This window comes from Hippichthys cyanospilos, chromosome 21 (assembly GCF_059441005.1).
Source record: "Hippichthys cyanospilos isolate Australia breed blue-spotted pipefish chromosome 21, RoL_Hcya_1.0, whole genome shotgun sequence".
In the NCBI taxonomy this organism is placed as follows: Eukaryota; Metazoa; Chordata; class Actinopteri; order Syngnathiformes; family Syngnathidae; genus Hippichthys; species Hippichthys cyanospilos.
This window is the reverse complement of record NC_142389.1, coordinates 8,672,975-8,698,779: the sequence shown is the minus strand read 5'-3', so window position 1 is coordinate 8,698,779 and position 25,805 is coordinate 8,672,975. Positions and strand designations below refer to the sequence as shown.

Genomic DNA, 25,805 nt, shown 5'->3' with positions numbered 1-25,805 from the left:
TTTGTCTCGCCACCTAGCAAGAGGGTGATTAGCTATGTCCTCTCGCTTAGCTTGTTTGTTAGCCATGAATTGCGCTACATTCATGTGCTCTTTTCATAGTTGTCAGATAAAGGTTGACTGAATATTTTCATTCCTGTAATCATACGCAACGGTTTTGTCTGCTAGCTGAGCACATGAGCAGTCAATCTTGCACCACATTTATGTCTGCTTTTAAGGCACAGCACATCTTGGAGCTACTTTTTTGGGGAAAAAAATGTTCAGCTCAGGCTCAGTTGTTGTCATGGGTGAAAATGAAAGTTGGTGCACAAATGTGCTAAGTGACGCATGCGATGTTACGCATCAGTGACTTCTGTAGCGCATGTGTCATGTAAACAACACTGTACATAAAATGACTTTACATTACACTACAATGATGTACATTCCTTAAACGGTTTGTACTATTTAATTTTTTGAATGACATTTTACACTGTTTATTTGTGTTTTGTTGTGTTGTACAGAAATTTATCTTTTATCCATTTAATTGTTGCTTGATTAAAAAAATCTTTGCTATGCCTTGCTACATTGTTATCTGTGGCTACAGTCACAGCTTTGCATTTATGTAGGAGGCTAAACAAGAAGCTTTTGTTGTAAGCAAGGAGTCAATAGCAACAACTCAGGCACAAGAATCCCGATGCATGAATACAGATCTAATCATCATACAGAGATCATAAATTTAGAGATTAACAATTAGATTATTAAAAAAAAAACCACATAACTATGACTGTGATTAATTTATTACAATAAATCTATCACTCTGACACAATAACAATTTTTTTAAATGAGTTGATTGTTTGGTCGTCCCTTATTATAAACAGTTGGAAGTTTAAAATTATGATGAGATGAGTAAACAAAGATCACAAAGTTTTGGCATCTCATTTTAAGTAGCTATGCTATGTGCTAGTGTGTTTCCAAAAATGCCCCCATATGAACTATTGAGCTCGTCGGCTCATTTGCATAGCTTCGTTGCTTTATTCCATCCGAACTAATTTATTTAAAAAAAAAAAAAAAAGGAAATCATTCCTTTGGGGAGCTTCGGCATGTCTGGACTAGAGAACATGAAATTATTTCCGTGCCAGTTTGAGCTCTTCTCTTTTTGCCAATCAGTCATAAATCATATGCGACTGAACATGGTAATGATACTTTGTGTGTGTTCACTTGCTGTTAGTTAACCCTCCTGTTATGTTATGGGTCAAATTGACCCATTTAAATTTATATTAAATGTTGAATGTAGTTTTTTTGTGACAATACTCGTGCTCGACAGAGAATTTGTCTATATTTTTATGAATGCATATTTGTTATAATCATTTTTAAAATTTTTGCAACAGTTTTTTTTAATTAAAATATTATTGCAGTCTCTGAAGGGAATTATATAAAGAAGCACAAGATTTGTTAGCTAGCAGGGTTAAACACACAATAAAAAAGTTCTGAAACTTTTGATTAAATACATGTTATTACTATTGCAGAGAATTAAACATAACACACGAACGAAAAACTGAGTACTTGACACTTTTGTATAATTAATTCAATTAAGTCCAAAGACATTTTTAAAAGTTTGTTTTTGTTTTTTTTAAGGGCGCAGACATTCAATCTGAGGTAGTCATGTTTTTGCTATTTTCATCCAAGTACTGTATTTCTCAAATGATTGGTAGCAAGTAATCGATTCCTCTGGGTAATTAAGAAGTAAAACATAAATAAATAATTGAAAACATCTGTAAAAGGTAGATGGATGTACTCATAAAAAAAACAACAACAAAAACAAAAACTAAGACCGTGTCTCTGGGATTGATGAGTCAAACCTGCATCTGGCGTCATATTCCTAAAAAATGAACAGAACACGTAAAAATGAAGTAATTGATTTGGATGACATGTTTCTGATGCGTTTGGGTGACTAAATAAATGCCAGGCCAAAGTCAAAACATTTTTGCTGGTCCTCGCAAACAAACAACAGGAACTTTTTTTTTTTTAATTAACCATAGTTTGAGAATGGAAGATGTTGCTGAAGTTGCGTAAATACTGTAAGGAGGTTTGTCGGAATGTTGGACGGGAGCCGGGCCGAGTGGATGTCACCCGTTGTGATTTAAAGCCAGGGCTGTGGGAAACGCCCACGGGGGCGACAGGGCTGGGGAGCGCCCGGGTTTTCGGTTGTGCGGTTCAGGTCGAGGCGTAGCAACGGGCCCTCGGGACACACGTCAACAGAACAAAAACACACTTGCGATGACCTTCAGTCAGCCATCCGTCACGGAAAACACACCTCGGTGTCGTTGTTGAGGTTCCACAGGTCCAGGCGGCCCATGCCGTCCACCGAGGCGAAGATTGCAGGGTGCACGGGCGACCACATGACATCATAGACGTAGTCGGCGTTGTCCTCAAAAGAGTACAGAGGCTTGTTTTGCTGAAAGACATCAGAAGATGTTTACGACGGCGCGGAACAGCTGTAGAGAAAAAAATGTCAACGTTCAGGGTTGGATAGTGGCTAGGCGAAAAAAAATCAAGGCGAGAGAGAGGGAGTGAGCCAGCTTCAGACAGAGTGGCGCTGCCTCAGCCTTGGGGCCTGTCTGGGTGCACAGCCTAATTAAAAAGCCTCGCGCATTCACACAACGCCATAAAACCGCTGGGAGAGATGAAAGCGAGGGCCCCTCCACAAGGTGTACTGTAACCTCAGCGCAACAGCTGTCTGCAACAGAGATGGCGAACGGGGAGGAAAAAGTATGCGTCCGGGAAGATGCGCCCATGAAACAGACCCTGACTCCACCAAAGCTGTTGGGACACATACGAGCAAAATATTTCAAATGCCGACCTGTGATAAGGCGATTGTTGTACCGTAATGGAATAATCAAATTCAAGTGCAGCAGCGGCTCTCAACGTGGGGGTCCGTGAAATAATTTGGGTTATCAACTCTTTGAGTGTCATGGAAGAGAATTCTCCTTTTTTAAAATAGTATTAACAATAATAAATAATAACATACTCGTCAAATACGTTTTTTTTTAATGGAGGGTAGCTGATATCCTTGACTAATACTCACCTATTATAAACCAATTGAGCGTTGCGATAACTGTGACCATTGAATAGCAATGTTTTCACACATACAACATAGCTTTTACCTAAATGCAATTCAAAGTAAGGAATGGAAGTCAATCTTTCATATGATACCACCCGTAATTACATAGACGTAGACATATTCTGTTGGCCTTGAAAGTTGAGTGAAAACGCTAAATATACTGGCCCTCCAGAGGTTTCCTTTTCCGATAACGCTAGGCACTAAAAGAGTTACAAAAAAAAAAAAAGTGTTCAATTCATTTTATTTCATAATAAATTGTGAAAGTATTCATGGCTCTTTAATAAAGTAATCAATTCAACTAGATTAATATTTTTTTTAAAATGTAATAATTTTGAAATTTGTCAAAACACATTTTGTGTCTACAATTGTTTGCTAAAGAGGCGATAAAGCCAGCAAAGCTGAAGCCGCATTTTATTTTATAATGCTGTTTTTGAGTAAATAATTGGCAGCAACCTGTTTGTTATTTGGAGGCGTGTGATTTGCCTTTTTTATTTTCTAAACTTGAGTATAGCTGAAAAGTAACTGATACGCTTGTAGTCACATTCAATCTGTTGATGAATAAAATGGAACTTATGTTTGGCTCGGTGGTGCAGTGGTTAACACATCAGCCTCACAGTTCAGGGACCTGAGTTCAAATCCTCCTCAGTCTGGCCTTCCTGTGTGGAGTTTATATGTTCTCCCCGAGCCCGCGTGGATCCTCTCTTGGCATTCTGGCTTCCTCCCACACTCCAAAAACATGCACGGCAGGTGTATTGGACATACTAATTTGTCCTGAAGTGCCCTTGGTTGAGGCTGTCCCCTACCTTTTGCCCCAAAAGCTGGGATAAGCACCAGCAAGCCTGTGACGCTTGTGAGGATGAGCGGCTCTAGAAAATGGATGGATGAGACAGTGTTTGGAAAATTTGCCTTCTCAAAGGGGTCTCTGACTCAATATTGATCCCTATTAAAAATATTCCTGCTTGTTAAAAAAAAGAAAAACAATTAAGCTGAACTGTTAGAAGCATGTTTCCACCCATCCATCCATTATCTTGACCGCTTATCGTCACAAGGATCACAAAGACGCCAGAGCCTGTCATCAGGCAGTGGGTGGGGTACTCACTGAACTGGTTGCCAGCCAATCGCAGGTTACACACAGACACACAACCATTCACGCTCACAAACACACATGAGGGCAATTTGGAGTCTCCAATATATATGTCCAAAACATGTTTTTGGAAATGTGGGAGTAAACCGAAGAACGTGGAGAAAACCCATGCAGGCACAGGGATTGCATGCAAACTCTATACAAGAAGGCAATAGCTGGAATTGAATCCACGGACTCCACATGTGATTTGGATGCGCAAAGTAGAAAACATTTATTTTATTTTTTTTAATATACTACCGGATGCTAATTTACGCCTGCAATTTTTATCTTTTTTTTCAATTGTCGAATGACTATGGAAGACCATTATTAATTAGCGCAATTCCCCAAATATGACAGTTTTTTTCCCCCCAAAAAATGAAGGCCAAAATTATGGGTATATCTCAATTAACGGTAACTTAAAAATGATATATATTTTTTTTATATTTTTGACACTATTTGAGGAAGATTGATCTGTTGGCCACATAACCCAAGTTTTGACGCACAGATATTATATATATATTATATATATATCAATAAAAAGAAACGAGCGGACTGAACCAATGCCTGAATCCATCTTTGTTCACACAAGGGAATATTACTAAAACATAAGGGATCATGTAAAACTTATGACATCTCCAGCTGATTCAAAGAAGAGTGCAGCGGTTAGAGAACACGCTATTCCATTTGGCTCGTTTATTAAGTGCGGTCTTTTGGATATACACACAATCATAAACTTGGTGAAACATGGATGCTGCACAACTTTTGGGAAGATCTTGGATCCATTTTATTTATTTAATATACTGTAAGAAGTTCATTTAGCCAATGGGATTTTTTTTTAATTGTACTGACAGGAGCCCATTTGAACCAGTGGAGAATAGAAAACACTTTATTTTTGGTCATGTTTAAAAGGATACAATTTTAGGCACACTAAGAGATAATGATAAAGGATGATTGGAAGGTGGGTTGATTATTTCCAGTCACCACGGCAAGTACAATTTTTTTTCTTTCCAAGGGGGCTTTGCAAAAAACATTTTTTGCCGCATGCCCAATTTGGTCACTGTATTTCAATTTATTTTATCGAATGTGTTTTAAGAGACAAACCACCTAACATTGTTTTCAATATGACAAGAAAGAAGCCCATTGTCCATTTTATGTCCATTAAAGTTTGACAAAAGCAGAGAGAATTGTCGCCTCAATGTGCATCGTGACAGAAGGAGGATATCATGCTGTTTGTTTTCCTTGTTTATATATAAAGATAGCATGGAGCGCTGTGCTGTTTTACCTTCCTTGTTATATTAATTAGCAATTTGATTTTTGTCTCGATGGTATGATTTGTCACTATTTACAGCAGATGCAGTGATGGATATCCCGCAGTGGAAGCACAAGCCTGATTGGAATTTATTGGCCTGAATTGTACCGTAAAGAATCAAACTCAAGTATACCACTTGGCGGAAATTTACTGCAGCTTTGTAACTCACAGAGAATAACTGTAGTAACAGGTTAATCAATATTGAGTAGTTTCTTAGTCCACTGAAGACCTGTAGGTGGCGTTAGTATGCATTTGGTGTCAACAAGTGGTTCTGTGATTGATACAAACAAAATTCCTGGATCTGGCCTTAAGAGCTAAACAAGTTAGTTTCTTTCTTGGCCAAATCATCATCCTGGGCGGAAAATTACCAAGAGTTGAAAGTACTTCGTTAAAAGTAAGACCCACGGTCAACTAACATCCATAATTTACAAAAATGACACAAAATATGAACTTATCAGCACAGCTTTGAACATTCCACAAATTCAATCTCAGGGGAACTTGTAAAGAATAGTCAGCAGTTTTGTGGCTTTTGTTGGTACATGTCTTTGTCCATGTCACTGTTAAGTGTTTTGGTTCAGTGGGTTCAGTTCCCAGTCAGTGAAGATGGGACTGAATGCTTGTCCATCTCTATGTGTGCAGTGCAGCTTACTGACGACAAGTTTAGGATCTAGACCGCTGTGGAAAATTTTATATAACCTTCAATCAAGATCACCTGCTCTGATAGGAAGTTCCTAGAAAAACTAAAGTGGCAAACTCACATCATCAATCCATTTACTCACTAAGACCCTGACCAAAAGAATTCATGTAATACATAAACCCCCGCTCCCATGACGTTTCAGCCTCCGTATATTAACCGCAGTATCGAACTCCGTAATGTAAAACCACCAGCAGCCTGCTTTTTGAAGGCTCTTTTGAACTTGAGCGGGGCCGAGACCCGAAAATGCGCTTGCATACCGTGCTCCGGTTTGTGAAGGCAGTGATTGGTGGGTGGAAGGTAAACCCCGAGGGGTTTTAGGTAAGCAGAGGGAGCCTGCTTGAGGTATGTAAAAGCATCTGTTTGCACACACGCACATACTTAGATTTGGGTAGTCTGCATGCCCGCATGCAAATATGAGAGGCAAAAATGCATTCCTGTGGTGCCCCTCAAAGGAAAGGGGGATTCCCCACACCTGAGACCCCCTCAATTTTGTGCACTCCTCTTTGTCCTGTTTCTCAGAATGGAACCTGATTGGTTGCTATTAACTTGCGGAGCTCACATTTTCCTCTTAGGATTTAAGATTTGACCCACACGCAAACACTCACCTTAGTGCTCCAAAGTTTGACTGTCCAATCGAAGGAGGAAGTGATGAAAAGGTGGGAAAAATCCACAGCGCCCACAGCACTGTGACAGCTGATCCCAGTCACGGGCCCCTGGTGGCCTTCGAACATCTCACAGATTCCTACCTTGCTAAAAGTAGGAAAGAACAACAGTTAGCCTCAAAACAACTACTGTATATAAATGCAACCCTGACCTTAATCATTCACTCCCATTTATAGCTAACCACGGAATAACTCTTTGTTTTGCTTTGTTTTTTAATGCACCAGATGCAGAAGGACCTCGTGCAAATCCGTAGCCTGTGTTTTAGCTAAGAATGACCTCAACAAGATGCAATAAACACCAGATACTAACAGCATGAGTGTTGCACTGATCGTCCGCAATAAACATTGTGACGCCCTAAAATTTTTCAGTTCATCGTTCTTTATCATCAAGTATATTTTTAAACCTCTTTTTGAATACAGCCATTGATTCACATCTTTTCAGCTTTATTTCATATTTGTTCCACAAAATGACAGATTGATACACACATTTGTTTTACAGGTGCACTGCCTCCTGGTGGGTAGCGAAAAAATATGTACCATAAATAAAAAGTAAATAAACTGGACTTTAAGCCACAGGGCTCAAATCATGAGAAAAAAAGACGTGGCTTCTAGTCCGAAAAATACGGTAATAAATTACAGAAATGTAAATATGCTAAATCATTTGTATCAGAAATGAATCATAATCATAAATCATTTGTATCTGAGTGTCAGTGTCTCTCGCAGGTTTTCTTTATGACCATTATGACCTCTATGACATTTTCTGTTGCAGGTTTATGTTGCTATTTTTCTTGAAAAAAAAAAAAAAAAAGCAATTTTATTTCTTAAAAAAATAATTCAACCTGTACTCCTTCTATTGCAGGGTTACCTCGCTACTTCACTTGATATTTTTTTTCCCGAATCAGACCGGACAGAAACAAATCTTGATTTTTGCCGAAACTAACAGAAGAAACTAACTAAAAAAAAATGGGGGAGGACAGAAGCAATAATTCGGATATCGATTATTGTGGGTATTTTTTGGAAAGTAATAAACGAGGGAAGACCGTATTGCATGCAAGCAAGAATGACAAAAGAATCATATATATCTAAATATTCCACCCCAGGCCACCATGTAGCGCCATCTCTGTTGACCTTAGGGTGTCTGCAAAAAAATTCTAAAACGCCAATCTAAACCGTCCACTATTAAAAAATTCTGGTAACTCAAATATAACCTAACTGTCGTTTTATTGACGATGACAAAAAAAAATGAAGAAAGTGTTCCATTCCTTTTTTGTCCATGTTGGGAAGTACAGTCGGCCCCCGGCTTACGAGCACCCTGATTTACGAACAATTCGCCTTACGAGCGTGGATCAGGGAGATTTTTGTCCTCCGCTTACGAACAATCCTCTCGCCTTACGAGCAATTCGACATGCCGGCCATTGAGTATGTAGAAATGTTCTCGTTAGTTTGCGTCAATAAAATCAACAGTAGTGACATCATCAATCATCAGTAGATACTTGTGGTAGTAACGTGAACGCTATTGGTCTTACAACGTCACACTAACTGTCTCACTCACGGTGTCTAAATATATTACCATTTAAGTGTAGTGTTTGTACAGCTAAAGGGAAAAACAGCTGACATGAAATTAAATGTGCCGATTGCAGGACAAAGAATTGTCATTGGTTTAAATGTGTGTTTTTTTTTTAATTAATTGTCAATACATTCCAACCGTTTAAAAAAAAAAAGTGCGAATAATTATCAGTCAGTCACGGAGATGCGAATATGCTATTGGTCGATTAAGGTCACCCGGTCTCACTCACGGAGATGCTATTGGCCGGCGTCACACGTCAATCACAGAAATGCCGATATGCTATTGGCCGAACGCCTTTATCTAGCTTGATGGGACAGGATGGAAGGAAGGAGAGAAAATTAGTGAAAAACGGAATGTTGTGAAGACTTTGCAAACTTTATCTGTTAGACATAGCTTCTAAAATTACTAGCAGCGGTAAAGAAAGAAATAAGAGGATGATGTTTTAGTATCTGCATGATTTGCACCCTGACTGAAAGAGTTACTGTAACACTGTAAGACCAATAGCATATCTATCGTCGTATTAACTTTGAGCGTTAGACTCTGCCCCCCTCTGCTTACACCCAGCTCAAGTCTCGTCGTTTCAAAGGTAAAAGCTATTTATTCATTGTATTTAACATATAATGCAAGTGTACAGCAGATTATGTCACTCAATTTTAATATATGTATACAGTGTGTCGTTTTTACCTAAGGCTTCGGCGCGCGTTGCACGCATTCACGAATTAACATGGGTTTGGATTGCCCGCTATACGAGCAATTCGAGATACGAGCGTAGCCGCTGAACGGATTAAGTTCGTAACCCGGGGGCCCACTGTACCGTATTTTCCGCACTATAAGGCTCACCGGATTATAAGGCGCACCCTCAATTAATGACATAGTTTAAAACTTTTTCAATTACAATATAGTAATACGCAAAGTAAGAACAATAATAACTCAAATAATAACTCTCAATAGCCTAATAACTCAATGTCAATATGACCAACCTTGTTCAACTGTAAAAACACAAAAGAAAAAGATAAAGCTTACTTTATCAGTTCATTCCCCATCTCCCACCTCAATATTGATCCATATACAAGGTGCACCATCAGCTTTTTAAAAAAATGAAGGCATTTAGGTGCGCCTTATAGTGCGGAAAATACGGTACTTTTACAAATCTGAAATTTGTTGAGCGTGTCCACCAACCTGCCGTGTCTGGACGCAGTGTACACAGTGCCCTCCTCACTTCCTACAATATAGTTGTTAACATCTCCTGTAGGGAAGGCCATACCGGTCACTGCCACCGATTTGGTTTTATTGTACACCAGTTCCATGCTTTCCTACACAAACACAAAGCCTTGAAACAATGAAAAACTGTACATATATCGTATATTTGGTATTATGGGATGCCGTGGTGCAAACCTGAGGCTGAGACAACATGTCCAGACTCCAGGAGCACATCTTTCCGTCTGTGGACACGGTGATCAGGCTGTTGGCATTTTGGGTGCCAACTACGTTGACACAGTACACTGGGTGCTACAAACAAGGAACAAACACATTATTGCCGTACTTAGCCTTATATGTCACTCTATTATACTTTTTCTCTAATTGCGCACGTTGTTTTTTACATCAATACCAGATTGCACCCTTATAATCATGACATCATTCAATGTTCGGTAGATCCAGGAGGCTCGCTTGTTCAGTGCAGAGTTTCTTCTAAATGGACTCTCCATCTGGTTACATGTACTGCTGTGCAAATCCACAGGAGTGTGTGAAACCATAATGTCATTACTGGCTAGTAATTGATTTGTGTCTTGGGCCACACAAAGAATCCTTTCAGCAATCAGCACCATGCTAAGCCGCTCTCTCTCACTGAACGGAGAGGGCATGAGCAAAGACCTCATTATTTCACGACCATATACGCCGTGTGTGTGTAGCTGTGATTATACAACTCTTGTCGTTATGATGTAAAGTGTACAGTGCTAGTGTACAGTACGGCATATGCCTGCGCTATTTGGGGAGGCTCAAAGAATGTAGTGGAGTCTCTGAACTAAGTTTTGGGCCAATACGGTTGGGAATATATTTCAATAACATACCTAGGGCTGGGTAATATGGCCAAAAAAAAAAAAAATCAAAATTTTGTTCAATCATTCTCAACAATTATGATTTGAATCACTTTTATTGGAAGGAATAAACCCAACAAACATGTATTTAAAGGTTTGATTTATATATAAAAAATATTCAGATAAAAACAATGAATACTTATTTAAAATCAGTTTCCCAATGGATTGTTTGATATAGAACAGGGGACAACCCATTTGTTTTCATTGCCAATTCAGAAGGATTGCCCACATTTTTGACCAGATTGTTATTATCTATTGTTGTTATTCCTATTTTAAAAGAGGATAATTATCATCCATGGCACTAAATGAGTCAATTAAATAAATGTGATTTATTGCCCAGCCCCACATAAACTGTGCTTTACACACTGTGTTGTAATGGATTTGAGTTTTGAATCTTTGATCCATCTGTTCATTAAACTCTCATCTCCGTATAAGATCAAGATATCTAGTTAGGTATAGAGCTACGATTTGAACACAAAACCTCCCGACTGATAATAATAAAGGCTCACAGTGTGTGCAGCAGCCGACAGCGGAGTCCTCTGGACCGGGGTCCGTCTATGACTTCGGTTATCCCACAGGACGATCTGCCCCGAGTAGGTCCCCCCGACCACGAGGTTGGGATGAAACTTTGCGAAACCCACCGACACCACTGGAGACTGAAAAGACAGGAGAAGTGGGGTTGTGCGCATGCTATTGTGGGGTGAGGTTTGTTTTTTTTGGGGTTTTTTTAGATGCCTAATATAAGGAAGTAGAAAATCTTGTTATGGAGCATTAATACTTTATTGTCCATCACAAACACTTTAAAACAATGTAAATCTAGTCTTCATCAAAAATTATGTTATACCCCAAAATGATACTTTCTATTGTGTTTAATTTAAATGTATTGATGAGCATATTCTGTAACATTATGGAGGAAAAAAACGCTGTGTTTTATCAATTAGTATACAAGTCCATTGTAACATATTTGAAAGTCCATTCAAACGTAATTGCAAATATGTCATTTTAATTGGATTTTAAATGTTAAGAATGTAGCATTTGTTCCAATAATGCCACAGGGTGTTGATGGGCATACCCTGTAGCATTATGGGAAAAATTCGATCTTATTAGCAATTATCTTCAGACGTGTTCAAACAAACAACAGGGGTGTTCAAAAGTATTTGAAAATATGTTTGCAAATACTTTCAAATGTAATTGTAAGCTAAATTCTAAGACTGTAGCATTTGTTCCTATAATGCTACGAGGTGTTGATGCAATATGGGGGAAAAAATAAGATTGTTACGTTTACCAGATATTTCCACTTGTATTTTATCATAATGATGATGACTTGTGTTTCAATGTACAATTGAGGCAATGTTTAAATGATAAAAAAAAAAAAAACACACACACTGAATTAGAGGCTGTTTCAAAACGTTTGACCATTTAAGTGTTTTAAATTATAGTTCATTATTATCTATATAACACCAGTGGTCGGTCAGCTTATTGAGGACAGGACAACTTGTAGGTTGATGAAATGTTCGCGCTGGGTGGCAATTATGACGAGACAAGCCTAGGATATGATGAGTTTGGCCATATTGTGGGTATGCTGAAGAGAGGAGAGAAGGGGTGATGCTGGGGCGGGGGCCGGACAAAGGGGGCAATTGTAGTCCTTTTTCCCCCTCAGCCGTTTCACATTACAGCATCAAAACCCCGGCAGCCGTTGGAGCGCTCACTGTAGCCTCCATCATGACAAGCGCACCCTTTAACCCCCACTCCCTCAAACACACACACATACACACTCCTAATATTGTGTGTATTGTGTTTGGGTTCCTCTTCGCTGCTTTTCCCTTTCAGGCTTCGAGCCAGCACTCTCTGACCCATAGCCACTGTAGTGTCTATTCTTAGAGCTCGGAGGGAAAAAAAATAGCGCGCCATCGTGCAGTTTTATTTTCATCCTGTAATCCAACATAATGAAAGAATAAACTGGAAATAGGAAAATATGCGAACAAAGCAGCTTATCAAAAATCTACAAGCATTGTCAATCACATTGATTCGAGTTAGTTTCAAAGCATCAAAACGGCTTGAAATGTTGGCGATATCCATTCCCCGCTGTCTCCCTCTCCATCCCGACCGCTGAGCCATGTGCAAACCAGCCGACTCCAAACCCGAGTACATTTTGTAAAGGAGACTGGAAAAGAAACCAGAAGGAAAGCAAACACTCTTTCTCTCTTTTTATGGTTTCTTCTGAAGAGTACTGGCTTCCAGAGGAATGGCGCGGGAGTCGCTTCAGATGTCAAGACTCAAAATAAACTCAACTTCTGTGGTGAAAATAAAGTTGCTCGTAAGTCGGCAAAGAGGCCCTCTCTGAAAGGTTTATTTATATAGTTCGATAAAGAGGGATATGGCTATATTGATGGCACAACCAGAGTATAACCAAGCTATTATTGAAATAGAAATGTTATAAATGTTACGGCTACTGTGGCGGCTTTACTTATCAAGTGCAATAATAGTTAACATCACAGGGATGCGTTCAAGATTTGGTATTATACTGTATATGCCATGAGCATTTACGCACATCCAAATTCGGGCTCTAATGTGGTTGTCTGGTTGCTCTTTGATTTCTGCAGCGATTCCGTCTTCCTCGATGGAGATTACAATATTCATTGTCTTTAAGGAACGTGACTTGTGTATGAGGAGAAATGGGCTGTTGATTCATCTCATGCACCAGTTGTAGTCATCGTAAGGAGTTACAGTATCTATTTCACGCACAGATATGACACAGTGAATCTGGATAACTGAAAAGCTTGAAATACTGGCATATATATATATATATATATATATATATATATATATATATATATATATATATATATATATATATATATATATATATATATATATATATATATATATATATATATATATATATATATATATATATATATATATATATATATATATATATATATATATATATATATATATATATATATGCGCCTTAGATACTCGGGGCACCTTATATATGGAAAAAGTTTTAAAATATGTCATGAATTGAGGGTGCGCCGTATAATCCGGTGCGCCTTATAGTGCGGAAAATATGGTGTGTCTGTGTATGTATGTGTGTGTGTGTGTGTATATATATATATATATATATATATATATATATATATATATATATATATATATATATATATATATATATATATATATATATATATATATATATATATATATATATATATATATATATATATATATATTTGCATATACATATGTACACATACTGTAGATGATGATATGATGAACGACTTTGATGTAGATGTTTATATCGTCTTGAACTTACTTTGATTTTATGACCTTTTTTCTCCCAGCAATGGTTTGAATACATGATTTGCATGGATTAGCGTCCATATGATTTACAGTTTGTTATTCTAAAATGAATAATTCACCTTCAAGTCCTATGTACATTTCTATTCATACATCTGGACACCCCAGCAGCACATCTGTCTAAATAACACCTTAACAGCTCTCACATGTGATTGCTAGCCAAATCAGGCCCGACATTTTTTTTTTTTCCCTCCCAAATACCATGTGGCCCTCATGGGTGATTCTCATCTCACATGCAGCACTGCTGCCCCCATCCCCAAATCAACAACATTTGACAGAGTGGATGTGAAGGGTAAGGCGAGGGTGACAGGTAGCAGCTAAAGTCATGGCCTTTTATACATGTAATTTTTTGACAGGAAGACTAGAAAAAAATCTTCGACACTGCCAAAAGAGTATCAGCTACCGGCCACTTTGGCTCACAAGTGCTTCTGGCAGCCCTTATTATATTAATGGGAAGTATTATGTTAAATATAATACACACATGGCAGGCCATGATGAAAAATGCACCCAGTGAAGGATTACTGAAGAAGAATAGATCCCTCCCTCTTTTGTTGCCTCCTTTCCTCGGGTAATAAACTGAAGTCATATTGCAAGAGGCAGAGATGAAGCCAGAGTGCCATGATGAGAATGGGGGGGGGTTGCAGACAGTGGATACAGTGCATCCACACCTCCCTTCTTACCACACTCATCTGGTTTCTACTCTGTCTTATCAGGACCAGATGGATATGTCTTCTTCTGAATCCCGTCCCTCCTCGCCACCACCTCCCCTGCCTGCACTAGTTTATGACACCCCTCGAATTTTGTCACAATGCGGTTTTCGCCAAGGAAAGAGAAAATAGCAACCGCGGTTTATATTTCACCAGAGAATACAAGCTGGATGAGGCTTCTCTCGGAGGGTTCCTTTGCTTCTATTTCACATTATTCTTTTTGTTGCCACACACGATCATTTAATGGTAATGATGAATGTCGTTTTTATGTTGGGGAGAAAAAATGATAGGCTACATTCAACAACAGCAACTGTCACGTGAGGAGGAGGATTTGGACATAAAAGCATATAGGACACAGAAGTGAAATGTTACAGTCTTTATACACAAGAATCCAACCACAATGAGCATCACAAACTACGCTCAGTAAACTAGACTTAGGAAACTAGACTATACTGGACTTGGAAACTAGACTCAGAAAATAAACTTGCCAGTGATAATCAGACATCAATTTTACAGCAGCCCTTGCAATAACCGTGCAAACTTCAATAATTTTTCGTGTAGCAACATGGATGTACAGATTTCAGATTATTTTTGCCTGACCCAATCATACATTTCTGTGGCCATTTATTCAACTCATTCACTGCCAATGACGGCTGTTTATTATTATTATTATTATTAATCTATAAATTATAGATTAATAATAATTCATGTTAATAGGGCTTAACCATAATCGGACAAAAAGGCCATGTGCTAGTCACCAGAAACAGGTTAAAATTTTAACATAACATTAACAAACTTATTTTTTTTCCTGTTTCTACTTGATTCTTAGAAATCTCAGAAAATTCTTGAATACCTTTTTGGAGTCTCACCATCTTAACACCCCACCAAAAATAAACAGCATAAGTGAGATCAGCACTTCAACGTAAACTCACTAAGATCACCAAGAGCATTGTACCAAAACCAAGCAACAATTTTAGCACAAACATTTCTGTGCTCATTCAGGAAATGTAGATGACTGACCTCACCAAAACCTCATCTGAAACATAAAACCATCTGTAATCCTAAAACAATAAAGCCCCCACTGCACCAGACCTCAACCACAAACCCCAGCGATTTTGTATCACCCCCCCGACATACGCACATTTATAGATCTCAACCATCTACCTATCACTCCACCAGATGAGAAATCCTTTTGCGGGCTGGTCTGGGTAAACAAAAATGGCCGAAATACCACTAAAGCTCCTCTCTGGGCTTGCCAACGCCAACACAGAGGGTCTGCCAAACGAAGCCATGCGTATGCATATGCGTGTAGCGCATGCATACAGTAAACAGTTGGTTTCTTTGATCAGGGACTCATTCTTGATTCTTTTTAGTTAAAGTAGTTAACTAGTGCAAAAGGGAGACTTCCAAGCACCCTGTGTTTATTTATTTATTTATGTTTTGGTGGGTGGGCTTAAAAAACTGATTACAGTAATTCCCAAAATATAAGACGCAAATTTTGGGGCCAAATCTTGGTATTTTCTATGTTACCGTATATAAGAGGCACCAAGACGTTGGCAGCAATGTAAAAACTATAGCAAAACAGAATAAATCCCATTTTTTGTAAAGTTATCATATTTTCATGTGTTCATATCCATAAGTTATACATTTGTTGCGCCTTAAACTAAAGGTATTTAAAATTTCCCACATTGTGAGCAGTCAGTGAACGCCTCACCAGTGTAACGTTGATTGCAGGGATTCTCAAACTTTTTGGAGTCAGAGACCCCTCTAAGAAAGTAAATTTTCAAAAAAATTAAAGGGACAGTGTGTAAGATTTTCATTACAAAGGAATACATTAAATGATTGTAAATTTCAAAAGCTTGCAAAAGAAATGTCCTTTGTATTCACCAACAGAATCAATTTGAAAACAACTAAATTTGTTGGTGTAGGGGGTGGAGGGATTGCATTTTTTTTTTTTGCAATCGATATTCCTTTGAAGTCAGACCAGTTCTAAAAAAAGTGACTGTTTAAATAAAAAAAAAAATTACCCTCTACAACAAAGATTATCATTTCTGTCATTATATATTGCAGAATTGCTCTGTAATTTTTCTTGATCTTTTTTTTTTAATTTTTCATTATTTCAATGAGCCAAATGAACAACTTATTAAAGTAAAATTACTTAAAGTCCACCTTTGCCACTTAATTTGTTGCAAAACTAGAAGTGTTCCGATATCAAATGAATTATATTGAATTGAGTCAATTTTTTAACACTTTTAAAAATTTATTTAAGGTCCCAAGTTGACCCTTTAACAGCTGCATAAAAAATACATAGAATGACCTTGATAAGAATTGCCTGTTAAATTATAATTGCAATATTCAATGTAAAAAAACATTTTCTGATTATTTTCTAGTTTGAACATTGAAAAGATGCCGCCCAACTTTGACTTTGTACATTTGCACATATTGGGCCTTATTTCATACACACATCAGAGATGCCTGGACACATTTTTTTCAGAACTCCTGTCAACACTCAATGGACTCAAAAAATGTGCTGTTAATACCTTCCGAAATGCAAAACATATTTGTATATGAATCCAAATGTAACAAGACGCAGAACTGCAGTCCATCCATAAAACCGCACGGATTATAGCGGCAGTATAAATTACAGGGCAGTGAAACAATGAAATGTTTAATGACGGGTGGGAGTCCACTGTTCAACTTCATTAGGAAACACTTGCACGCGTGAGGGAAAAATGAAGAAAAAAAAATAGGATTATGCATTTTGTAACATTTTTGGAGCGATGAGATCAATGCCTTTGACAATGACGCTTTCACCGATTATTTCCATATTGACGCTGCTGTAGTTGGGGCAAGCGTCATAATTGGGAAACACAGCGGCGCTGACATCAAACGCGGCATCAGTGTGGGTGGGCTAACACTCACGCATATGTGACGGCGGCGGCGGCAGGCGGATTAGGAAGCGGTAGGCCGCATCATTTTACTACCGAGAAGTTTCTGGAAGGGTTCGCCTGTCTCCTGGGAGATGTGAAGCCCCCCCGCACCCGCTCATCAACTTAGCGTCTACCGTTTTCACAATGTCACTTGCTATTTGCATCATACCTGTCAATGACTTTCTTTCCCACCAAATGTTTCCTTTGTTAAAAAAAAAATATATATATATATATATATATATATATATATATATATATATATATATATATATATATAGAGAGAGAGAGAGAGAGAGAGATAGATAGATAGATAGATAGATAGATAGATAGATAGATAGATAGACACACACACACACACATTTACATACAATATTTATGAATAGAGCTAAACACATGATAACATTTGAAAATTACTAAAAAAAATGTTATTAGTCATTTTATGGTGTATTATTATGTGTTATATTTAGTCTGCAAGTATGTTCAAACATGTTTGTAAGTGCATTCCGAAATCTGCAAAGTAGAGATTGAACTGGTTTTGGTTTCATTTTTTCTTTTGTTCACGTTTTTTCAGTTTATTTATTTATTTTTTGTTAAAATAATACATATATAACTTTTGCTGTTTTTGTTGTTTAGTAGCCCTACTCAGTAGGAAAACATTATTGAGAAAAGTTGTGAGGTTAACCAGTAATGGATATACAGTAAACATCTTTATTTTCTAATCTGACTGAAAAGGAAGAAAAATTCCACTTATTTACAACTCTATTCAAATGTATATGCAAGTACATTTCGACGTATATACAAGTATGTTTGAATGTATATGCAAGTACGTTTAAAAGAACTGCATATATATGTATAATCAAATGCATTTGCAAGTACATTTGAATGTATTGTGCAGTATTTGTAAGTACATTCAAGCGTATCTGCAAGAATATTTGAACGTGTTTGCAAGTCCGTTTGAGCATATTTGCAAATATTTTAAAATATTACGTATGTTCAAACCTATATGCATGTACTTTCGAACATACAGTATATGCACGTCATTTTTTCACTCTCATCACTTCTTTGCCGATCGACAGGGGCGACATAATTCCACTGCGATACACTTAGTGAGGTAATTACCAAGTATGATTTATGGATTCATAAATTCATAGATAGTATGATTCATTGCTCTTTATTAGGGTACAATAGACTTGACAGTTACCTGACAGTGAAAGATGTACTCCGGTGTGGCTTTTTTGAATTTGATGTTCCATACCAGGGCCACCCCATCTGGCTCGTGGGGGGCATCTTCATTGTTGTTGTAGGAGGCAACAAGCAACTCAGGATACTAAGATAAATACAACTTGGATAATACCTGAAATTGTTCATATAATTAGACAAGAAGCTGAGTGGCTCACCTGAGGGGACCAATCAAGACAGGTGACAACGCGATGTTTTGACCAATGATCGTCATAGAAAAGTCTCGTGAAGCTCAAACTGGAACCTCCAGCTAGGTCGCTGTCAACATACAAAATGAGAGGTTAGGAAAGGGGTTTCAAAGCGCTGGCCTGTGGGCCGGAATCAGCCCGAAAGGAGGTTTATTCCGGCCAGCGAGATAATTGTGTGAAGCATCAAAAAAGTAAATTGGACTGAACCCATTAGTCTGCTGCCATAATCTATAAACAATAATTCATACCGGAAGAGACCAGTTAGCATTAGCATCTAGCTTTGTTGTGATAATTGCTCAGCTCAGGTAAAATCCTTCATTCGCTCCAAAGAGATTCGCAAAAGTTGTCATCGGGCCCATTACCAGAATTCAGATTTGGTCCATGTCTTATTAAAAAAAATCTGTCTTGTTTTTCTTTTTATATGTATTTTATTTACAGCTCAGCAGTGAGCACATAGAGCTTCTATCTTTCATGTGATATAATGAATTCTTTTACGTGAGTTTTCTACTTTTTCTGTCATGAATGTAATTATGTGGCCGCCATCGAGTGTCCAAAATAAGACACTATAGCACCGTTTTATTCTGTTTTTCTTTGCACTTCACTGTACTCCTTAAAATGTTATACAACTGTGAAGGGAATCATATATTAGGTTGTTATCATTATGTGCTTAGTTCATTGTTACCCATTTATGCAATCCTAGTTCATCTTGACCCTGTCCTTAGATAGAACTGTTGACGCACGAAAGTGTGAGCCGGGACCTTGGCCCAGCTGCCGGTGGCGCCCGGCTGGCTCTTTTGTTGTGTCTTGTAATCTGCTATGCTTCTACTCAATAAAAGCCAGGGGTGGACGGCTGGGCAGTGGAAAACTAGCGTTGGAAGACCCACGAGTTACATTTGCCCAAGCTTTTTTCCCTATGCTGGCATAGAAAAGTCAATCTTGGCTGGTCTGAGTTACTCTTTTTGCTGTTTAAGCAGCTAGGCTTGTCCTAGTCTTCTTTTCTGAGATTTCTCTGACAACAACCACATATATTCCTTTCACAAGATATTTGTGTTTTATTCTATTGTTTAATTTTTAGTTCATCTTATTATGGTCTGTGTAGTTTTATGAACAATCAATCTTGTTTTTTTTTTATTTGTTTTATTTACAGCTCAGTAGTGAACTGTAAAGCTGTACAGAGCTTCTGTATTTCACGCTTATCATGAATTCTGTCATGTATGTAATAACATGGGTGCCACCAAGTGTCCAAAAAAGACGCTACAGCACCGTTTTATTCTGTTTATTCATGTAATTACGTGGGTGCCACCAAGTGTCCAAAATGAGACACTACAGCACTGTTTTTCACTGTACTCCTTGAAAAGTTGTAATTTCAAATATTTACCCTTCACTAGATATTTGTTTCATTAAATTAATTTTTAGTTCACCCTATTATGCGTTCTATATGAAATATATTTGATGAACAAATGGAAAAAATATAATTATAAAAATCATTTAAATTTGGCCTCTTTTTTTTATTTTTTATTTTAAATGTGGCCTCTGAACTAAAATGAGTTTGACAGCCCTGCTTTTGAACAACTTCTAAACTCACCCTTCCTTGTCCTCCAGGGCTCGACCACTGTAGTCAAAGAAGATGTCGCCGCTTTCCGCCAGCGCTCTCTCCATCACCCGGATGCTGCAGTCGAAGAAATTCTGAAACTCCGACGAGTGGAGTATTTGCTGCCTCTCCTCTTCCGTCAGCTCCCGCAGCACAGGGAAAGGGCCTGTTGGAAGGATCCATTTCCGTTCTGTTATTTTGAGTCCTGATTTTTAATACAAAGTTTAAACATAAAAATTTGCTCTACATAACGTGCTCTTCATGGCAGATTAGGTCACTCACTCTCGATCAGAACCAGAGCAACATGCAGAACCCAATAAACTACAAACAGGGTCTAATGAACGTTGAATATGAGGAACTTCACAAACAAGCCCAAACAATACTTGCCGGCTTTGAACGTAATGTTCGCGCAGCGTGGGGTCGGTATATTGAAGTCACTGTCCCCGAGCGCGCGCGCGCGCCATTTTTGCGACGTGGCGTGCGCACACATAAATGCGGACCTTTAGCCCGCCTGTTGACTTTGATCCCCCTCAATCACGACTTGTCAGAATAGATGGAACTGAGAGTAAAACATCAAAGAGGAGACCTTCTAACAGGCCGCGATGGAGAGCGGACGGATGACTGTGTGTTTATGACTGCACGTGCGTCTTTGACTCACGCACGGCACGCTAATGATTATGCATGTGTGCGTTTGAATATGGGTCTCTCTCATCAAGTCCTTTATGCGTTGCATTTGAGGGGCAGCCGTCATCTATTCCCTTCCCCGTGGACCCTCTAGTAACATACGCACACACTCTGTTGTTCTTTGCTTTGAAGTATGGTCCAGGGGTCACGTGGAAGGTTTTTAATCATTGCTGACCTCGACATGCCGGAGAGCTGATATGGTGGACGAGTCTTAACCCCGAGCGTAACCTAGCCGCACTCTTCCATCTGATACGGTGGCACACAAGGGGGCTGTGTTTGGTGACGGCTTCACATGTTACATGTGAGAAATCAAGAGACTCGAGAGTGGAAGGGATTGGTCACCGAGTAACGCAACGTTATACGCTAACCCACCAAAACAACGGAAAATCGGTTTGGATTTGAAAGCATGAGCATGCGCTGATTCAATCTGAATTGTTCCACCTTAAAATAAATACAGATATGTATTGAATTGTCTTTTATTGGAGCGATTCACACCCCTAATATACTGTATATTTATATCTATATTTTAATTGGTTCTGTGTAAAATATTGAGGCAACAATAGGTTACTCATTTTTAACCAGCCATCTGGCCATCTACGTTCCATAGCCACTAGGGTCACTGGCGTGCTGGCGCCTATCCCAGCTTTTGTCAAGCAGTAGGCAAGGGACACCCTGAACTGGTTGGCAGCCAACCACAGTAATGTTTATATCGTTTTTAACCAGGTTGAAAATAAACAGTCACTGCTTATGCAAAAAAAAAAAAAAAAAAAAAAAACAATAGCTATTCATAACTTCTGAACTACACAATTAAGTAGTTACCTAAGAGCAACTTCACACCCAGGTTCAAAATCTCCAATACACACACACACACACACACACACAAACACACATATTTTTTTTTCCCCAAGATATTTTTATTAGTATCAGCCGCTCTTTTAGCAGTTTTATAAACACAAACTAGTAATTACAAATGATAAGAATACAAAATTGATATTAATTGCATGAAATTTTAAGGAAAATTAAAAATGGAATAAACAGGTTTTTCTTTTATAGTTTTATGTCATTGAGGGAAATTTTGTGTATCAAAAGTACAAGTGGAATCGCGACTTGGTGTCATTTATTACTTGAGTTTAGTACTTGTACTGGTCTCGGTTTTTTTTAAAAGTAGTGTGTAATATTTATGTAATATTTATGTATATATACTTATATAGTATTTACGATATGAATATTTATGTATTCATTATATGTATGTATGTAGCTATATATTACCTTCTTTATTTTCCTTGTTTTCTTCATCCTGCGGTTCCAATTCAGGTCCTGGCTTGGTTTCCATCAGTTCTTCATCTTCCTCTTCCTCTTCTACTGAGAGAGTTAAAAAAAAAAAAAAAGCGAGAGAGAGAGAGAGAGAGAGAGAGAGAGAGAGAGAGAGAGAGAGAGAGAGAGCACTTGTGTTAATCAACAGCTGTTCCAATTTTCTCTGACCTCCCACTGTGCACCTCCTTCTCAAGCCCTTCTTACCAAAATAATCATTGCCAGACACGTACAAGTACACCTGACTTTGGGAAAATTAAGTCCAAACGGGTCATTTGCAAACAGACGGATGTGTTTTTTTTTCTCTTTGGGATGCTTTTTTTAGAGAACACACGCATATATAGTTTGTAGTATGCATAAAACAAACCTTTTTTAGTATTCGGAAAGTGACCATATAGCAAGACGAACGTGCGTTTGCAAATGCAAAATGCACATACACACAGCAGGAAATAGGAATAGCTGTGTGACCTCCCTCTTCTCGTCTTTGGCTCACCTTTGCCCCTTAGCAGTTGTATGTATGTGTAAAAGGGGATTCCCTTTACATTCCGCCCAATCAGGCCCGGCAATTACACTTGACTATCCAGGATTTTTTCCGTGTGTGCGGCGTGCGTGTTTGGAAGGAGGTGGGAGTTCAAGCATGAAAGGTTACTGTCAACACAGACACCTGCTTGTCAGCTACTGACCCCCCCGCGACACCCCCCGGGCTGTGTATTGCTAACCCTTGCCAACTTCCCCTCCTCTTTTTTCTCGCGGCCTCCCTCCGAAACAGATGCTGGGAGTCGGGGGGCCTCTCCAAAGATCGCTCTGACACCTGTGGTCTGCCAACACACACATACGCGCGCGCGCACGCACGCACACAGCCTTTGCCCACAGTGCCAGGGGTGCCGGGGGGTTAACTGGCGTCGGGTCAAACTGACAACGGGCGCTTAGTCCAGTGGAAGGAAGTGACTACATGGCGCTCTCAGACATGAGATCCTCCCACTATCCACGCACACGCTCACAATGTCAGGGTGTGTTTTACTCAGCTGGAGTACGGCCCGGGGCCATGTTAAACCGCTGCGGATGAACCGTGCGTTTAGCACTTGGCCATGCCTAAGCTGATAATGACCTCTCTGGCACGGCTATTCAAGGCAACAAATCTCATTCTTCATTGTTATTGTGCGCCGAGAAATGAATCGTCTCACATGTCGTGTTGAACTCCGCCTCGCACGTGCTTTCATATACGTGCGGCATCGTTTTTATTCTTTCTGTTGTGGCTCTCTTGACGCGTTTGGTTTTTCAAATGTGTTTGTAAATATGAAGAAAAAAAAGTTTTAAGATGTTGAATGTAAGTACCAGTCAAAAGAAGACATCAAACATTCATTTCCAGTTACTTAGTTCTTTTTTTTTCCTTTTTTCAAGTATTAGGGTAAAAAAAAAGTTGAAAAAGGGTAATTTTGTACAATTGATTACCCTCCCCCCCACACACACACACACACACACCTAACCCTTCCAAAATCTCCGCTACTCATACGTCAGGCAGTCCATTCCAGACTCTGCTCCGCTATTTTTTTTAATCGACTCGTTTAAGTTTCTTCTGCACACTATAAGCCTCAGGTATCATAATGGTCCCCATTATAAAATTGTGTCAATAATTAATAGATTTTCGCTTTCAACACAACAAATCTTTTCAGTGGCAGATATAAAAGGTTGTTATTGTTGTTATAGTTATACATATCATGTAACCCCCCCCACCCAAGAGTATCGACATTGAATAATTGAGAATTTTATTAGTGATTTTGGAAGAAGGTTACTCATTTCATATATATATATATATATATATATATATATATATATATATATATATATATATATATATATATATATATATATATATATATATATATATATATATATATATATATATATATGGATGGATGGATGGATGGATGGATGGATGGATGATGGATGGATGGATGGATGGATGGATGGATGGATGGATGGATGGATAGATAGATAGATAGATAGATAGATAGATAGATAGATAGATAGATAGATAGATAGATAGATAGATAGATAGATAGATAGATAGATAGATAGATAGATAGATAGATAGATAGATAGATAGATAGATAGATAGATAGATAGATAGATAGAAATTATATAATAGTAGTGTCTTCATGTACCTTCAGTGGGTACACATTCTGATGCTTTTTTTTAAATTGACTTTATAAGAGTTATATTAAGTGTTATTTAACATATTTTATATTTAGTATTAAGTGCAATGCATCCCCATGTTTGAGGTACAAATTATGTAACTTACATGTTTTAAATTAATGGGTCAACTGTTCTCATGTCCACTGTTATGCTCTATTGTTCTTTGGTTGTTCCTTGTCTTCTAACATGTATACTTCCTGCTGATATCAGACAGTACTCAATATCGGTATTGTATCAGAAATCAAAAAGTCCAACATGTAACAAATGATAAAAAACAGATTCATTGTTTCACGTTGACTACCAGCCTTTTTTTTCTATAGGAGCCAGTCGAAATGGCTCTGAGAATGAAAGGTTGTTGACCCCTGGCATAGCGGATGACTAAGATTTTATAAATGTGCTCTCTAATGCCAGCGTCCTAGTTTGCTTTGGTCAGTGACTAATCTGCAAACTTCACAAATTCAGGGAAACAGCGCACCAACTGCGGAAAATAATGTAAGCAAAGTCCTTTTAGTGGTATCCATTCCTTCTTCTTCTGTTATGTCTGTCCTATTTTCTTGATCCTGTCATGTCCAGACCAGTGGTTCGGAATGTGTGGTGAGCAAGATGGGGAGGAGCGAGAGCCACCACATTGACGGGCGATCAAACTGTCATAGCTCAGGACCACGGGCCTCTGGTGCAAGGCGGCGTGATTCATGGCCGACGGGTTCGCTCACCGATGGCTTGACGGTCCAGTTCTCCCATGAAGGAATTGTTGATGTTGCTGCCATTTGCCATACATCAAGTTCCTCTGTCAAAATCCTGCACCAAAAATATCAGCTGTTTCTTTTGGATGGAAACGTACATTCAAGCGTGCTGGTGGGACCAGGGGTATGGGGAAATAGGTTCTGATTGGTGATAAAAGCTCGAATCATACGTCATACATGTAATGGAGATGTACTGCATAGATCAACTTCAAAAAGTCTGAATAATTCCAGTGTGAATGGGAAAATTCACTACGTTCTGCTCGCCGTGCATAACACAACCGTCATCTTATTCTCGCCGTTCC

General features: G+C 38.5%; 1 protein-coding gene across 6 annotated transcripts in view; it reads right to left on the bottom strand.

The window, feature by feature from the left end:
• dync1i1a (dynein cytoplasmic 1 intermediate chain 1a) overlaps positions 1-25,805 on the bottom strand; it is a 48,691-nt gene that overhangs the window by 5,080 nt on the left and 17,806 nt on the right. For 4 of the 6 annotated variants that reach the window (XM_088404430.1, XM_088404433.1, XM_088404432.1 and 1 more), the window contains 9 exons: positions 22,523-22,615; positions 20,564-20,735; positions 18,949-19,048; positions 18,753-18,878; positions 11,061-11,207; positions 9,851-9,964; positions 9,635-9,768; positions 6,832-6,976; positions 2,291-2,431 (listed from right to left, as the gene is read on the bottom strand). In XM_088404430.1, the coding sequence (XP_088260556.1) occupies positions 2,291-2,431; positions 6,832-6,976; positions 9,635-9,768; positions 9,851-9,964; positions 11,061-11,207; positions 18,753-18,878; positions 18,949-19,048; positions 20,564-20,735; positions 22,523-22,615 (1,172 nt within the window). The remainder of the gene's footprint in view (positions 1-2,290; positions 2,432-6,831; positions 6,977-9,634; positions 9,769-9,850; positions 9,965-11,060; positions 11,208-18,752; positions 18,879-18,948; positions 19,049-20,563; positions 20,736-22,522; positions 22,616-25,805) is intronic. The other 2 variants (XM_088404431.1, XM_088404434.1) reach the window with 1 other exon arrangement.